The sequence below is a fragment of the Danio aesculapii genome, chromosome 14, assembly GCF_903798145.1.
Source record: "Danio aesculapii chromosome 14, fDanAes4.1, whole genome shotgun sequence".
Classification (NCBI taxonomy): Eukaryota; Metazoa; Chordata; class Actinopteri; order Cypriniformes; family Danionidae; genus Danio; species Danio aesculapii.
The window spans coordinates 35,148,943-35,167,056 of record NC_079448.1 but is presented as its reverse complement, the minus strand read 5'-3'; the positions used below and the strand labels follow the sequence as shown (position 1 = coordinate 35,167,056).

The 18,114-nt window shown below is 37.6% G+C and overlaps 1 protein-coding gene across 1 annotated transcript in view; it reads left to right on the top strand.

Moving 5' to 3' along the window:
• Window positions 1-18,114, top strand: part of kdrl (kinase insert domain receptor like) — a 64,022-nt gene that overhangs the window by 32,552 nt on the left and 13,356 nt on the right. Inside the window, exons 16-25 of the mRNA XM_056471767.1 lie at window positions 1,609-1,715; window positions 2,283-2,418; window positions 2,941-3,045; window positions 6,270-6,383; window positions 6,463-6,551; window positions 6,632-6,785; window positions 7,365-7,462; window positions 8,034-8,156; window positions 8,568-8,679; window positions 13,900-13,999. Coding sequence (XP_056327742.1) covers window positions 1,609-1,715; window positions 2,283-2,418; window positions 2,941-3,045; window positions 6,270-6,383; window positions 6,463-6,551; window positions 6,632-6,785; window positions 7,365-7,462; window positions 8,034-8,156; window positions 8,568-8,679; window positions 13,900-13,999 — 1,138 coding nt within the window. The remainder of the gene's footprint in view (window positions 1-1,608; window positions 1,716-2,282; window positions 2,419-2,940; window positions 3,046-6,269; window positions 6,384-6,462; window positions 6,552-6,631; window positions 6,786-7,364; window positions 7,463-8,033; window positions 8,157-8,567; window positions 8,680-13,899; window positions 14,000-18,114) is intronic.

The following is an 18,114-nucleotide window of genomic DNA, read 5'->3' as shown; positions in this document are numbered from 1 at the left end:
ACTTGGATGATGACAAACCCTTGACCTGCCTTGATTTCTTTGTTCATCATTCATGTTATAGAGCATAAATTGTGCACTTTACAGACTACATAGAATTCAGAAACCCTTTTTATTAGTACCATGATATTTGTTGTGGTTGCTATATGAACTGCAGCCAGCAAATTACTGTTTACACACCTAATGTATTTGAGTCTAGATACTATATATATATATATATATATATATATATATATATATATATATATATATATATATATATATATATATATATATATATATATATATATATATATATATATATATATATAGTTTTGTCTTTCTAAGAATGTAGTTTAAATCAGTCCGTTTTCTTTGTAGTGACTTTAAAGGACAGAATAGTTTTTTGGCTTTTTTGAACACGGAAAGGTTTCATGTTCTATAACATATACCTGCTCTTCATTTTATGTCTTCTAGAACTGAAAAAAAGCTCACAGAAGCTTGCTTAAATGTCACATCATTTAATTTTCCTTACAATAATCTTCAACAAAAGTCCTTCACATTTAATATTGGTCTACATGTTTTTATAGACAGCAAGGGAGCTGGGGAAAGTCTTTGTTACAGACTGTTCAATGTGTGAAAATTTCCCTTTTAATCAGCCAATGACTGTACAAATCGTCCTGTTTTGGAACATCCTGTCAGTCATTGTAAAGATGTTGCAAAAGTTTCAAGCCCTCCTCTCCAAGTTTCCATAGAGTAATGTAAACAGGATAAATAGCCTTTTTTGGCCAAACTTTGAAAAGCTATCAAGTGAGACTAAGGCTGCCAGAAATACCATGCAAATTCCAGAGTTTTATCATGGGGGTCTGGATGTTAAAATCAGGATCCTTGGCTTTCACAAGGGATTTGACCTCTATGTAGTCTTTGTGGATGTTCAATAATGACTGATGAGTAGGTCCACACGGAATCTGTGTGCGCAGAATTCCACAGATTTCCGCAGATTTTTAGCCCATCATTACTTCTGTTTATTTACTTGTGTAAATGAGTGTAAATTTTATATTTCAGTTTTTAAATTAATTTCAGTAATATTATTGACCAATATGAAAATATTCATATGATTTATTTACATAACAGTTTGTAAAGTAATATTTTCTGTCTTTTAGTTGAGCTATTATATTAAAGACTTGCTTTGTTTACCAAATAAAGTGGCTGTAATTTGATTTGCATTGTAGCATTAAATAAAAGTTAAAAAGGTATTTTTTTTATTTCATATATTAAGTTTTTAGTTATACTCCCAAAATCATTTCGCAGATTTTCAACAATATTCTGCGCAGAAATAGCAGAAAATGTCCGCAGATTCTGTCTGGCCCTACTGATGAGATATCTCTTTAAAGAGGCAGAGTGTTTGAAAGATGGACTGCACTCCTTAAAAAAAACAGTACCCCTCATTTCAATATATAAATTCAGATTCCTTTTAGTTTCAAGTCCAATTCTCTAACCATTAGGCCACAACTGCCCCCTAATGATAACATGATTATATGGGCAAATAACATTTGTAATTTTTAATCCATTATAATGTGGTAAATGGTACATATGGTTCTCTCCTTGAAAACATGCTGTTTCTGCACACAGGAGAAGATGGTAAACCAAATATTGAGGTCATCATCTTGGTGTCGACTGGAGCAGCAGCAACATTCCTGTGGATTATGCTCATACTCTTTATCCGTAAATTAAGAAAGGTAAGGTGTTTGCTGTTATTGTACTTAAACTTTTTCTCTACATAACTGTTCAAAAGTTTGGTGTCAGTACAATTTTGGTGCTCTTCAAGATTGAATTTATTTGATTAGAATTTAAAAAATAAAAACAACAGCAGTGTGAAGTAGTATAATGAATAAAATTATTTTATGTTTATATACATTTAAAATGGATTTCTATGATAGCATATCTGAATGGTGAGTATCATTGCACCAGTGTGATTGATTTGTTGCTCAAGAAACATTTCTTTTTAGTGTCAATGATGAAAATAACTGGTTCAAATTGTTTACATTTTTTTCGTTCATAGTTCTTTGCTGAATAAAAGCACTTTTAATCTGTTAAAAATACAAATCTGTCTGACTTCAAACACTAAATGAGAACTTTATGTGCTTCCGTCCACTAATGCTTATGTAACCAACATTCTTGAGTTGCTCAGCTGTTTTATTTTTCTTGCTCTGAAAGTAAGCATCGAAGCAGCCATGTACCTACATAGAAAGAATTACAAAATCCTGTTTTGACTTTTCTCAAGATTTTTTTTATTATTCTACCAGCCAAGTTCAGCAGATTTGAAGACAGGGTACCTGTCCATCATCATGGATCCTGAACAGATGCCTCTCGATGAGCAGTGTGACCGTCTACCGTATGACAGCAACAAATGGGAGTTTCCTCAAGATCGCCTCAGACTCGGTGAATTCAAAGATCCTTTTTTTTATTTAAAATAGGCTTTTTTATGTCAGACCAAATTTCTCTTAAAATGCTTTTAACAAATTAAAACACAAATGCATAGCTGCTGTCAAGTGTAAATAACTATTAATGAATTCAAGTTTAAGTTTCTCTCCTATGGCACTATGGAATTTGTAAGGAGCCAAGCACACAAAACTTAGCCATACATGCAGTAGTTCAACACAATTGGCTCTTTCTTATTTTTAATTGCCTTAATCCTCATGTCTATTGTTTAGGAATGGTGGGCATCAGGGTTGTATAAGTTTTCAGAAGAAAATGTTATGCCTTTAGATATCAGCTTCTGTCGTTCAGTCTTAACTGCTCCATGAATTCTCAGTAAAGGGTCAGTCAGGCAGTCACAGCCTTTGCAGGCTGTTTTAATTAGAGCCTCACATCTTTCCTGACAGGGCATCCTGCGTGATTTATGAGCCCCCAGGACACGGCAAACTCATGTAGGAGCTCTCTCTCTCTTTCTTTTTCTAACAGGTAAAACTTTGGGCCATGGAGCATTTGGAAAAGTTGTAGAGGCCTCTGCATTTGGCATCGACAAGATTTCTACATGCAAAACAGTGGCTGTGAAAATGCTAAAAGGTAACTGTAACGAGTTATTTTTAGTGGGCTCCAAAAGTGATTATATATTATCAGTTATATTAATGTTGGAATGATAAGTGGAAAGAAAGTTTGTCCTTTTTATTTATTGGTTTGGTACCATGATTGACAGCATCTATCAAGCTGCAAGAACTTCAGACGTTTGTGTAAAACCTTATTATTTGAGAGTGATCCAAAGAATGCTTCAGTGAAAGCAAAAATAAATCTGTCTGTGTTTATCCAGTTCTACTTTTTCAGTCGATGACTAAGTTTTTAACTTGCTGGTTGTGGTTTCAGACTTTCAGACCACACAGTATAATGCTATCAGATCATGAGAAACACAGTACAAGAACTCAAAGTACTTAGATGAATGTTATCAACATTACTGTACATTCCCTTATATTACACATTTGCAAAAATAAAATTATGTGCAAAGTTATTTTATGACAGTATTGTAGGCATTAGTCCTGTATATCTAATCAGAGATCGAAACCCAAAGCCTGTCCATTGCGAATCTTCTAGTTATCGTGCATGTTTCTTGAGTACATATGAAGATAATTAGCAGCTGCTCAGGGTATTGCATTCTGCATTAATGTGATAATCCACAGATATAAAAACTTGGACAACAGCAAACGAAAGCGAACTGAATGTGCAAATACTCACGTAGCGTTTATCGGCGACCCCTGAACAGATGTTTCTTAGATCACACTGAACCAGGACCAGCACGGTTCACCTTCTGTAATTGGTTGATGTTTGCTATTATTTTACTGCTACTTTCCAAAATCTTTGCTATAATGCCACAATATTCAATAAACGCGGGAAGTTTGTGTCATGCATTAAAGTAAAGCAAATATTTTGGTCTAGTAGGATTGTATTTATCTAAACTCTCTCCGTCTGGTCAACTGGCTGTAGCGTTTGTTTAGTGATGGTGTTTTCTGGCAGAGGGATGAGCGCCGCTCTGCTGGTGGTGTTTCGTCTGTTCTTGATGATGATAAATCTGTCGACTCTTTAGATACGCATTTCCTCTCATGTCATTGCATTAATCTTCCCTGTGCATTAATCATATAATGAAAGGAAAGATTGATGCCTCCTCATGCACCACAGGTCAGGTAATAAAATGCAGTTCCCTTTATTTGAATCCTGTCAAATTATTACAACGATTGTCTACACGCATTTTATATGATGTAGCCTTCTCAATCAACCAATGACTGTTTAATTATTTGCACATTTTAATAAATCTAACAATTAAAGGAAAAAAAAGGTGACTGTCCTCCGTTTGACATTATAAATGCACTTCATGCTGAGTTCATTCCTTACCCTACTTTAAAACTAGGAGCACCAATATTCCTCTCAGTAAAAGTCACTGTGAGGTGTCTTTGGTATGAATCATGTTCAAATTACTGCTCAACGTTGAACATAGCTCTCCAATGTCATTTTGATGGGCCTAAACCACAGGAAAGCTGACGTGTTAAAACAACAGCCCCCCAGTCTGACTCGACGACCTCAAGAGGTCACCAGGATTATGTTCCTGACCACAAATTTCCCTAGAACCTTGTTCAAACTACTAAGAAACTGGTAAAGTGCTGTTTCTCTCATTCAGATCCTATAGACGGATTATAAAAATGTTGCCTCCAGATGTTGATCTGTACAGCATAATTTATGGCGTGCATTATGTTGTCTGTTTAAGGTTCCTTTAAAACAATGACAGGCTTTGAAGTTTAACTTCATACTTTCCTGTGATTTTTCTCTGTGTGAACTTGATGCTTATCTTGATTATCAAAGCGCTGCTCAAACTATTTTGGACACACACACATATAGTGTAATACTTGTAATCAGTGTAATGTGTTTGTAATCAGAATAGAGCTAGTTAAATAGTTAGACATTGAATTCATTCAGTAGTTTAAATGGAAAATAAATGGAAAAGATATTTGTTTAGAGCAATTATTCACCCCAAAACTTACTCACTGTTTACTTTATCCTTTAGTGGTTTTAAATAAGTTGAGTCAAAAATGGTTTTATGAGTTTCTTCTTGTATTCTGTCAAACCCAAAAGAAAATATTTTGAAGAAAGCAGAAAACCTGTCACCATTGACTTTCATTGTAGGATAACTATGGAAGTCGATTGTTACAGGTTTCCAGCTTTATCAGAATATCTTTTTTTGTGTTGAAAGAAAATCAAACAGGTTTGAAACAAGTAAAGGGTTAGTAAATGATGACAGAATTTTCAGTTTTGACAGTGAGCTGTGAGCTCTGAGTACAGAATGACAAACTGACACATTGTCTAGAAGTACCCATGCACAAGGTCATTTGCGTCACAATATTGACAGTAAATCTCTCATTTCAAATGAGAATTACAGTAAACAGGATGTCCGCGGGGTCTTAAAAAGTCTTAAATTCACTGAAATATTGTGTTGTAGGTCTTCAATAATTTTAAGCAGGTCTTAAATTTCCTCTGTCCAAGTAAAGCTAACCAATCAGGCTGAGATTCATCCAATCACCAACAATCCATCTCAATTTTTATTGCAAAGAGATACAGAAAATTCTCCAAATTAAAATCCCTAAACTATAAACAGTAACTCAATTACTCATGATAATAACAGAGCAACATATGCCTTCCCATGGTCTTCCATTTATAAAAAAACTATTTACAGAAGAAAGGGGGAGTGGACATAATGTTTATAAATAGACATAGCAGAAACACATTAATTACACATTGAGTTATTCTCAATCCATTTAGACCAAAAGCCAACAAATACTGTATATATTTTTGATTATTCATGTAATTTGTTCTTTAATAAATATACTTTTTAACTATGTAAACTTGTTAATAAAAAAACTAAACATGTTTGTTGAACAAAAAAAGTGTATTCAACTAGAGTTTTCATATTTTGACACATTAAAATATGTGGCAAAGAAGTCATTACATTTGATTTTTGTGACAAGCAAAAAAATTAAAAATTCCATTGGCCCAGCTGGTCCATTATCAAAAATCCTTAGTGTTTAACCATGTAAAAGTCTTAAATTTAATATATAATGGTCTTAAAAGGGTAATAGAATGTCTGTAATTTGACGTAAAGGATGGTCAGTCTTGCATGCTTGAGACACACCACAATGTAATCATATGTTTTTCTAACAATATAAACAAAAATCCTTTCTGACCACGCAGGACATTGCAATAATTATTTTTTTCCTTTTATCCTCTCCTCCAACTTCATCTACACTCAACAGCGGGAGCAACAAATAACGAATGGAGAGCCTTAATGTCTGAACTGAAGATTCTGATCCATATTGGGCATCATCTCAATGTGGTCAATCTGCTAGGAGCCTGCACAAAGCGTGGAGGTAAGAGGAGGATGATAAGATTTGAAATTCACCCATTTTTTTCTGCTTAGTTTTAACAATTGGTTTGATTTACACTTAGGCCCACTAATGATAATCGTGGAATTCTGCAAGTATGGAAATCTTTCCAACTACCTGAGAAGTAAGAGAGGTGACTTTGTGGTTTACAAGGTAAGCAGTGACGCCTCCTGTTCATTCAGCAGTGATTTGACATGGTGAGCATGTTATTGACCAAAGTGTGTTCCCCTCAGTCTCAGGACGGTAAGGCTGTTCGTTCCAGCTCAGGCTGTGATCTGAGCGAGCTCATCAAACGCAGGTTGGAGAGCGTGGCGAGCACCGGAAGTTCAGCCAGCTCCGGCTTCATTGAAGATAAGAGCTACTGCGACTCGGAGGAAGAAGAGGAAGGTAGCGACTGAGTGTCTTCCTTCCCCTCTCCCCTCCTCCCTCTCAACCCCTGCCTCACCTCCGCCCCTCCCTCTCTCCTCTCAAGGCTCCACTGATTGTTTTTTTCCCCTTCAATCTGATAGGTGGCTTCCTCAGGGAATCATAAATACAACTGATATTTTGTATGAGCCACTGTCACCCACTGCGCACAGAGCTTTTTCTAATTTCCTGCCTCAAGACTGGAACTAGACTGCTATGGGTACATTAGGTTGTGCAGTCCCACGCCAGTTATTTCTGGTTTGATAAACTGTTTACTCAGGTGGATGACCCACCCACAAGCCGCTCACTTTAGGATCGTTGACAAACTGCACGTTGCTTTCTGCATCTATATAAAGAAGTCATTTCATTGAATCTCCCTATCGGATGTACTGATAGTAAACAGTAGATTTATGACTGTATTAAGGGATTTGGGGTAGCTCAAGCTTGATAGACAATGCAGACTCAAAGATTCGTATAAAAATTCCTTTTTTGGGGGGGGGATTGTGTAACAAAACAATGGTTTTGATTAGCCACTGATGCTCTCTTACTCTTTTCTTGCAGAGCAAGAGGATTTGTATAAGAAAGTGCTCACATTGGAAGACTTGATTTGCTACAGCTTTCAAGTGGCTAAAGGCATGGAGTTCTTGGCTTCGAGAAAAGTAAGAGTCATGCTTTTCCTATTCAAGATTTCATGAAAAATGGCTCAATCAATCGTTGTATTCTTAGTTTGTTGTGGCAGCTCATTTTAATACCAATTTCCTTTTTAAACAATTTTCTGGCTTTTTATGCTATATAGTAACAATCAATCTCTGTATTTTGGCAACTCTCTGAGCAGTTCTGCCAAAACTGCAGAATATGAAAACCCAAATTACTTTATTGATCCAACACACTCAAAGACACACATCCAGCAGATGAGATTAGCTGGCACAAACTAAAGATGCAGATCTCACCTCAGGTCAGAGTTTCACCAATGGCAGTTCCACATGTTTTATATTATCGCAGCTTTCCATCATGTGCTTCTTCTGACAGCACAATGCCACACATGGTTCAAATAAGACAAAAAAAAAAGAAATGCATCTTCACTACAGACACTTTGCCAAGTCAGTTGAAGTATGACGAAAAATAAAGTGGATACGCAACATATTTCCACTATTAAAGCATTCATTATGAAAAATAAAGGTGTAGAAGGTATATCACATTCTAATAGCATCTCTTTTTTACTTCTACAAGTGTATTCACCGTGATCTGGCTGCACGTAACATCCTGCTGTCTGAAAACAATGTTGTGAAGATTTGCGATTTTGGACTTGCAAGAGACGTATACAAGGACCCAGACTATGTCCGCAAAGGAGACGTAAGTGTGGTAGATTATCCAATTACTTCATGTTGGTCACGGATACATGGTGCAGCGAGTCTGTATAATACACACAGTGTTTCAAAACTACTTAGTGTGATGGACACAAATGATAACAGTCCAAAAACCACTGACGCTGTGAATGTTCATCTGGACGAAGATAAAATAATTCTGTGAATGCCAAGAGTCTTTGGCATGCTGATAGTCACTTTATAAGCCCTGAAAATATTGTTCTGGTCAAAGGATGTTTTCTTGTGGTCAAGTGTGAGCCAAGACGTCACACAGATTGTATAATCAAATAGACAGTGTTTTATAAGCTACACGATATTGAATGTGGAATAGTAATTGGGAATGGTAGCTTTACAGGTGACAGTGGCTCTAACATAATGTGCTTATCTTTTTTTTTAACAGGCTAGACTTCCCTTAAAGTGGATGGCGCCAGAGGCGATTTTTGACAAGATCTATACTACTCAGAGTGACGTTTGGTCTTTTGGAGTGCTTATGTGGGAGATCTTCTCTCTTGGTAAATACCATTGCTGTCCTTAGAGTGTAACTTAAAAAAAAAATTTATTTATATAATGTATCTACAGTGCATCCAGAAAGTATTCATAGCACTTCACTTTTTCCTCCTTTTTTATGTTACAGCCTTATTCCAAAATGGATTAAATTCATTTATTTCCTCAAAATTCCACACACAATACCCCATAATGACAATGTGAATGTTTTTTTAAATTGTTGCAAATTTATTTAAAATAAAAACTCTGAAAAATCACATGTACATAAGTATTCACAACCTTTGCTCAATACTTTGTTAATGCCTTTTTGGCAGCAATTACAGCCTCAAGTCTTTTTGAATATGATGTCACAAGCTTGGCACAACTGTCTTTTTTTGCCCATTCCTCTTTTGCCCATTCCTCTTTGCAGTACCTCTCAAGCTCTATCGGGTTGAATGGGAAGCGACGGTGTACAGCCATTTTCACATCTCTCGGGAGAGCTATAGGAGTGCAATAGGATTTAGGTCTGGGCTCTGGCTGGGCCACTCAAGGATATTCTCCGAGTTGTTGTGAAGCCATTCCATTGATATTTTGGCAGTGTGATTTGGGTCATTGTCCTGCTGGAAGATGAACCGTCACCCCAGTCTGAGGTCAAGAGCACTCAGAAGCAGGTGTTCATTCAGGATGTCTCTGTACATTGCTGCATTCATCTTTCCCTCTATCCTGACTAGTCTTCCAGTTCCTGCTGCTGAAAAACATCCCCACAGCAGATGCTGCCACCACCATCCTTCACTGTAGAGATGGTATTAGCCTGGTATTGAGCAGTGCCTGGTTTTCTCCAAACGTTATGCCTGGCATTCACTCCAAAGAGTTCAATTTTAGTCTCAACAGACCCGAGAATTTAGTTCCTTATGGTTGGAGAGTTCTTCAGATGCCTTTTGGCAAATTCCAGGCGAGGAGTGGCTTCCGTCTGGCCACTCTACCATACAGACCTGATTGGTAGATTGCTGCACAGATGGTTGTCCTTCGGTAAGGTTCTCCTCTCTCCACAGAAGAACGCTGGAGCTGGAGTGACCATCGGGTTATTGATCACCTCCCTGACTAAGGCCCTTCTCCCCCGATCACTCAGCTTAGATGGCCCGCCAGCTTTAGGAAGAGTCCTGGTGGTTCCAAAAATCCTCCACTTACGGATGATGGAGCCCACTGTGTTCATTGGAACTTTCAGAGCAGCAGAAATATTTTTTGTAACCTTCCCCCGCCTTGTGCCTCGAGAAAATCCTGTCTCGGAGGTCTACAGACAATTTTTTTGTCTTCATGCTTGGTTTGTGCTTTGACATGCACTGTCAACCTTATATAGACAGGTGTATGCCTTTTCAAATCATGTCCAATCCATTGAATTTACTACAGGTGAACTCCCATTAGGCTACTGAAAAATCTCAAGAATGATCAGTGGAAACAGAATGTACCTGAGCTCAATTTAGAGCTTCACAGCAAAAGCGGTCAATAACTATGTACATGTGATTTTCAGGATTTTTACTTTTAATAAATTTGCAACAATTTCAAAAAATCTTTTTTCACATTGTCAATATGGGGTATTGTGTGTAGAATTTTGAGGAAATAAATGAATTTAATCCATTTTTGAATAAGGCTGTAACATAAAAAAATGTGGAAAAAGTGAATCGCTATGAATACTTTCCGGATGCACTGCACATCCGAATTTAAACCGGACTTAAACTTAAACCTCAGAGGGGTCAGTGGATTGCTCTTGAGAAATAGATTTGTCAAAAATCATAAATCAAGAAATTGACCCCAAGTAGCCAAAAATTTTCTTATGGAGCTGGTTCTTAAAAATCTGAGTTTCTCCATTTGAATAACAGATAGCATGTCAGAAATCCAGTTCTGGAATGAGGGGGGTAAAGGGGATTTCCAATTATTACCACTAGTCTTTTAGCCACCACCATGCCTTGCATTAAAGACTCTCGCATTGTTTGAGGGAGAGAAGATGTGTATTGTGAGAAGCCAAAGATGGCAAGTTCGGCATCTTGGTAGAAAAGGTTTGCTATAAGCCTTGGAGTACCAGTCAAAAATGTTTGTCCAGAATCTCTTCAGTAAGGGACAGAGCCAAAAGGCGTGAGCAACCGTGTCCTCTTCCGTCTTGCATCTATCGCACATTGGTGAGACAGAGGAAAAGATTTTATGCAGCTTGGCTTTAGTGTAGTGTAGACAATGTAAGACCTTGAATTGAATCAGTTGGTGTCTGCTGTGTACTGTGCATGACTGTATTGAAGTCAAACAATTGTCCCATGTGTCTGCAGAGAGTTTGACTCCCAAATCTTCTTTCCAGGCAACTGGATACCTCATAGAGAATACTGTAACACAACCTTTAAATAAACACACAAATTTAGAAGATGTCTAGAATCAGGGGGTTCCTAAAGATATCATAAAACACATGGTTTTCTGGACAGAGTTCGGAATTAGAATATTTACACTTCACAGAATGCCTGATTTGCAAAAAACGGAAAAAATGTTCATGAGAGAGATCAAATTTTTCCCTTATTGACGGAAGGAAGCAAAACGCCCCTCGACATAAAGATCCTAAGAGCATAACTTATATACTCTGTATTCAATTACTACTCATTGAAGACACCTCCAGCACTGTAGCAACAGTTCAGGAACTTAAAATACTCTCTAATGCTTTATTTTACTTTTATCACATACATTGTTTATTAAACATTTTGTGGAGATTCGATTGTGAAACAATCAAAGTATAATTAAGCTTTTATGTATTCACTGTGAGTTCAGTTGATGGAGTTTTCGGCTCTGTTTTCCATGAAACAAAGTGTCGGCTTTTCCTTCCTTTCTTCTATAGCAACATTGCTTAGACTTTGTTTGTTTGCTTTACTGGTTCGGTGCATTTTACACCAAAGCAAAAACCCCAGACAGGATTCGTCACCCGTTTCAAAGTTAAACACATGGAGCAAAGGCAGCTCCACAAATGCTGCGCTGCATCCGAATGGAAATAAAACAAAGTTGAGGGTCCTCAATCAAAGACACCTGGCATGAACCAGGCTCATGAGGTGCCCTGCGCTATCAACCTCCTCCAGATGTAGAGGGCAATAACTGTCAGCTGCTGTTAAATTTTCCTTAGGGAACAAAAAGGATTGCCTTGTCAGCTTGCAGAGAGAAAAAAACAATTTTCATTCCTCTAGTGCAACAACATCTGTGAACTTCAACAGTGTGTTTTCTTATCATAAATAGAGGTCATTAAACAGAGGAATCATTTTCCATTTGATCAGGTTTCATTCCCCACTGGAAATGTAAACCCACAGTTACCAGGCAGCATTAAATGTAAATATCTGTCCCCCTCTGTGCCATTTACCATTAAAGGTTATCGTGCATGTACAATCCATCTGTGGCATAGACTGTAAAAAAAAAGGTCTGTGGCCTGTCATTAAAGCCTCTGAGCAAACTGTTTTAATGTCACTATTTATATACATGCAATTTTAGACATTATTATTAATATTATTAGTTTGTAATTAAAGTGATTTTTTCATTATACATTTTTGTGCTTTTTGGACAGTATTAGTGTAGAAATCAAATACTGTTTGAGTGCAATTAATTACGTATAATTATAATTATTTCATTATTCTCTGCTTTATCAGGGGTTGCCACAAAGGAATGAACTGCCAATTTTTCTGGCAATTACCTTTTTAAAAAGCTGGTGCCCTCTCCAGCCAGAACCCAGCATTGAAAGTACTACCACCAGTTCTGGGAAGCACCCACACACTTTCTCATTCGCTCACACATTCATACCATATGGTCAATTTTAGTTTATCCAGTTAACCTATATTGCATGTATTTGGACTGTGGGGGAAACCGGACCATCCGGAGGAAACACAACCGTCAAACTAACAAACATGCAAACTACATACAGAAACGCCTCCTGGGATTCAAACCAGTGACTTTCTTGCTTCCTTTAATTATATTTAAGTACAATTAATTAAAATTAATTTGAGTGAGTGCGTAATTAATGTTTTTATGGTTGTATGATGTGATGAAGTTAGCAATGGTACTTTTGTTACTTAATTTTGGATCATACTCTGTAAAAGAAATCCTGGCTGCCTTACATTTTTAAGCTGAATCAAATTAACCTTATGAGTCCATTGAACTTCTATTATGTTAAACTGACTTGCATAACTTATAAAATTAAGTTAGAACATGATTAACTTAGTTTAATAAGTTACAATGAACTAAAAACATGCTGTCATGACTAATAGTTCATATAATTTTTTTACAGTGTAGTTAATTAAAACTTTTCTTGAAATGCTTTTGCCTGTCTGCACTCGATTACCATTTATTGTAAGTTTGAAATGCTTAATAAATGAACCGGAAACCACAGCAAAATTCCCCCAACTTCCACAGTTACTGTAATGGATTCAGTCAAATCTGTGGGAAAATAGTAGGGTGTCATTTTGCATGTTGAAATAAATCAGCATCCAAAAAATCTCAATGTGAATAATAAATGATTAGTGATATTGAGGGAATAGGATCCTAACTGATGACTATGAGCTGTCATTACCACTGAGCTGCGCTGACTTAAGCTGGTGTCAAATAGACTAACACGAAAAGTTTATCAAATTATTATTGCTACTTGATAGTGTCCATGGGAGAAAAGTTTGCACCGCACCCAAAGTACACTCTAATGTTTTGTGTTGTGGAGTTAAATTTCATGTGCCTGTTTTTTTAGGCACTCCACATCTACTGGACTCTATTTCCAAAGTTGCAGGAGATTTCGAGTGCTGTTAATGTATTTGTTTTTAATGACTACCTAATCCATGTCAGAGGGGGGCTTAATGAAAGATCGACCCTTTCTGAGATTCATTGTTATGATCTGCATAGTTTAGTGGTTATCAGATATTATCAAAGGGATTTCAGTCGAGTAAATGAAAATATTGTTTCATGAATCATGGTTTTTGCAAGTTTGCAGCAAAGTCTCAACCGTCTGCAAATTCACGCGGTCTTAATATTGTAGTGTTTCTGAAGAAAACAGCTTTGCTTAGAGTCTCCAAGTATAGTCGGCTGTCCTCATCAGCCCCAGTGATGCTGATTGTGCTGAGGTCTTTCCATTGATCTGTGCTTCCAACCCACTTCACAGTTTAGTGAGTTTCTTGTCAGTCTCTTTGAAGTGGCCAGAACTCTATTTCATGGAAAAGTCTTGATAACCCCATTATTCTCTTTCTTCTCCCCAGGTGCCTCCCCTTACCCTGGCTTACACATTGATGAGGAATTCTGCTGCCGACTGAAGGAGGGCACTAGGATGAAAGCTCCTGAATACTCCTCCTCTGAAATGTAAGAATTTGCTCTGCTTGTGTCACTAATGTCAAACGCTCCTGATCTGGATTTAACTATGCATGCAGTTGTTGCGTAACAATTGGCACAAATGTTGGTAAAATATTATAAATAAAGTTACATAGAAATCATAAAATTCATCATGCTCGTCCAACTGTTAACAACCACAAGCATGGTCTTAATTTGACACAGTATCTTGAGTTGAATAAATTGACGTCAATTTTTTCTTTGAAATTTGTTTTCCAATGCAAACATCATTAAAACCTGATATGTTTGCTCGAAATGCAATATAAAGTCATAAAGTGCTGTTTTTTTTTTTTCAGAAATTAAACAAAGCTTTTAACAAACATCTGTCAATGGGGTTTGAAAACTTCTCATTGAAGTTAATTTTGAGTCGATTAACTTTTTTTAAATATATTTTTAGTTTATTGGAAGATATTTGTTTCATTAGTTTTAATCATGAACTCACATCATTTTGATAAAGACATGTCTCTTTTCTTGTATTTCTGGCTTTTCCTGGCTACTTTTTCATTAAATTGACATATACACTCACTGGCCACTTTATTAGGTACACCTTACTAGTACCGGGTTTGACCTCTTTTTGCCATCAGAACATTCTTAATCCTTCGTGGCATAGTTTTAACAAGGTACTGGAAATATTTCTCAGAGATTTTGATCCATATTGACATGATAGTGTCACGCAGTTTCTGCAGATCATGGCTGCACATCCATGATGCGAATCTCCCATTCTACTGCATCCGAAAAGTGCTCTATTGGATTGAGCTCTGGTGACGGTGGAGGCCATTTGAGTACAGTGAACTCATTGTCATGTTCAAGAAACCTGTCTGAGATGATCCGCACTTTATGACATGGCGTGTTTTCCTATTGGAAGCAGCCATCAGAAAATGCATACACTGTGGTCATAAAGGGATGGACTTGGTCAGCAACAATACTCAGGTCGGCATTGTGGTGACACAATGCTCAGTTGGTACTAATGGACCAAAAGTGTGCCAAGAAAATATTCCTCACACCATTACACCACCACCAGCCTAAACTGTTCATACAAGGCAGGATGGATCCATGCTTTTATGTCAGTGACCCAAATTCTGACCCTACCATCGGAATGTTGCAGCAGAAATCAAAACTCATCAGACCAGGCAGCATTTTTTCCAATCTTCTATTGTCCCTTTTTAGTGAGCCTGTGTGAATTGTAGCCTCAGTTTCCTGTTGTTAGCTGACAAGAGTGACACGCGATGTGGTCTTCTGCTGCGGTAGCCCATCCGCCTCAAGGTTTGACGTGTTATGCATTCAGAGATGCTCTTCTGCATACCTCGGTTGTAACAAGTGGTTATTTGAGTTACTGTTGCCTTTCTATCAGCTCGAACCAGTCTGGCCATTCTCCTCTGACCTCTGGCATCAACAAAGCATTTGCACTCACAGAACTGCCGCTCACTGGATATTTTCTCTTTTTTGGACCTTTCTCTGTAAACCCTAGAGAATTTCAGTAGATCAGCAGTTTCTGAAAAACTCAACAGCCATGCCACGTTCAAAGTCACATAAATCACCTTTCTTCCCCATTCTGATGCTCGGTTTGAATTGCAGCAGATCGTCTTTACCATGTCTACATGCCTAAATGCATTGAGTTGCTGCCATGTGATTAGCTGATTAGTAAAATGCGTTAACGAGCAGTTGGACAGGTGTACCTAATAAAGTGGCCGGTGAGTGTATGTGCATGCCTGTTACTTACATTCAACATATAATACATGCAAAATGTGTTTCTGTGTAATCCAATGAGACCGTTGCATTTAAATAAACCAGAAGTGAGCACAAAAAAACAAACTCTCTATAAAACCCTACAAAACTCCTTCAGGGTTATTAGCTGAAATCTGGCCTCTGGGGAAAGAAAGTCCTCTCTATCAATTCAGTTGAAAAGAGCAGAAATATCTAATTTCATTGCTTTGACACAAGACTGAAGCCTTAAATGGAAACAGATCAATTATTCAGTGGAGCGGCTTCTGATTGGCAGCTAGTTTATAGTGTAGTTGATGTGTTCTAGGGATCCATTACTAACTTACACCACTGCAGCTGAAACTCAAGCTCACATTAAAGGGTTTGTCTACCTAGGCTGCATGGGGTGGCCAAACACAGTGGCAGGACCCCTGGGCATCAGACAGGGAAACCCGCTGGCAAGATACTCCCATTGTGATTACAGGGTTAGAGAGCATGTCAAACCAAAATGTGAAAGTTGTCAGATGTAACAAGATATGAGAGAAGAGGTCATGGTATGGGTTTTAAATGTGGTAAGGAAGCAGACAACATCAGATTAGTATAGCTTGTGAATTGATGCAGAGAAGTGAATGGCCTCAGTCTGAGAGATAATATTCGCAGGCTGTTCTCCATAAGAACCCCTACTGCTGTCTACGAGGTGCTCTACTCGATCATTTGTTTCAAAACTACAGGCTTGTTCACAATGGTAATTTTTCATATCTTTTTTAAACATTCTGAAACCTAAACAGAACATTTATGGTAAAAACTTACACTGTAATGCGAGTTGTTTCTTATTTGCAATCACACACACTGGTCACAAGTCTGGCCAATTGAACAAAACACAGGAGGTCATGAAAGACGGTGATTGGAGATGACCTACAAAATGCAGTCCAGACCTCAGAACTGAACTGAATATGGCCCTCGTGAAAACAGCCTTTCTTCTGCCAAGACCTCAAAACCCAAAAGCCTTTTTATTCATCTTTGAAGAACATGTCAACTAACACTGCAGATAAGGGTCTGTCTACTCCACTGCCTGTTGTTTTGAAGGAGTTTCAGCACTGATAAAACGAAATGTTGATTATAGTCATTTGCTGCCATTGGGCTTAAACGTAATTTATTCCTGACCCTGAGAATGACCCTGAGCTATTGCCAGTGCTTAAGAGTAACTCCATAATGTGGGATTTGAATGGGTAGAATTATCTCTCCACGTTATTTCATGCATTTAAAGGGATAGTTCACCTCCCAAATAAGTTATTTTGGCATTGTTTGCTTCTCAAGTTGTTCCAAACCTTCACAGATTTCTTTCATCTAATGAATACAAAAGATTATATTTGGAAGAACATTGGTAACTAAACATTTAATAGTCTCCATTGACTTCAATAGTATTTTCCCACATTATGGAAGTCAATGAACACCTACAACTGTTTACTGCTACTGATATTCTTCAGTTCAGAATATCTTTTATGGTGTACAGAAAAAAAGAAACTCATACAGGTTTCAGACAGCTTGAGGGTGAGTAAAAGATGTCAGAAGTTTCATTTTATGGTGAACAACCCAAATTCAGTACATAGTACTAAACCATAATCTATTTTCCATTTATCCAAGCACAGCTTGAGGGGATATAGAGCATCCTGGTGAATCGTTGATTTCAGAGGAACCACCATTTGCCATTTTTCAGGACTTCCTGTTAGTTTAAGGAGTCGCTCCATCTGGATTCATTAAAACAACCATTTTAGCAGTCCTACTTCCTTTTGCTAATCTCCTGCACAGCCCACAAGAAGAATACCTCCTTTCTGATCACTACTGAATTCGTAGCCAGAAGGAAACATTGTCTGATTAGTGTAAGGAAGTAATGACTCCTCTAGTACTAGTACAGTAATTTTTTCATGCTCCCAATTGCCCGATGTCGTGCTAATCAAACAGGATCAGAGAGTTTCATGGGTAACAGTCTTTATTTATATAAGGACCTGTGAGTGCAACACCACAGTATAAACAGGATACAGCTCAATCAACGCCCGTGATCATTTACTCAAATACCGGGTCGGTGTATTGACGCCCCAGTGTTTCACAACTGAACCGTAGCCTTCAGATAAACTTAACCATTACAGGCCAGTGCAAAATCCAATAAAGGACCCCAAGCGTCCCTTGTGGAAAGAGATGCTGACAGCTCGTGTACAGCAGGAGGAAGTTCCTCTCAACACAAACTCTCACCCTGAGAACGGTGCAAGGAAAACACTCAGCCTCACTCCTCCTCGTGTCACGCACAGAATATTATTGATGGTGAAAATAATTGGATAAAGCCGGATTTACAGACTAACCCAGAGGTCAAGGCTAAGGGCGTAATTCAT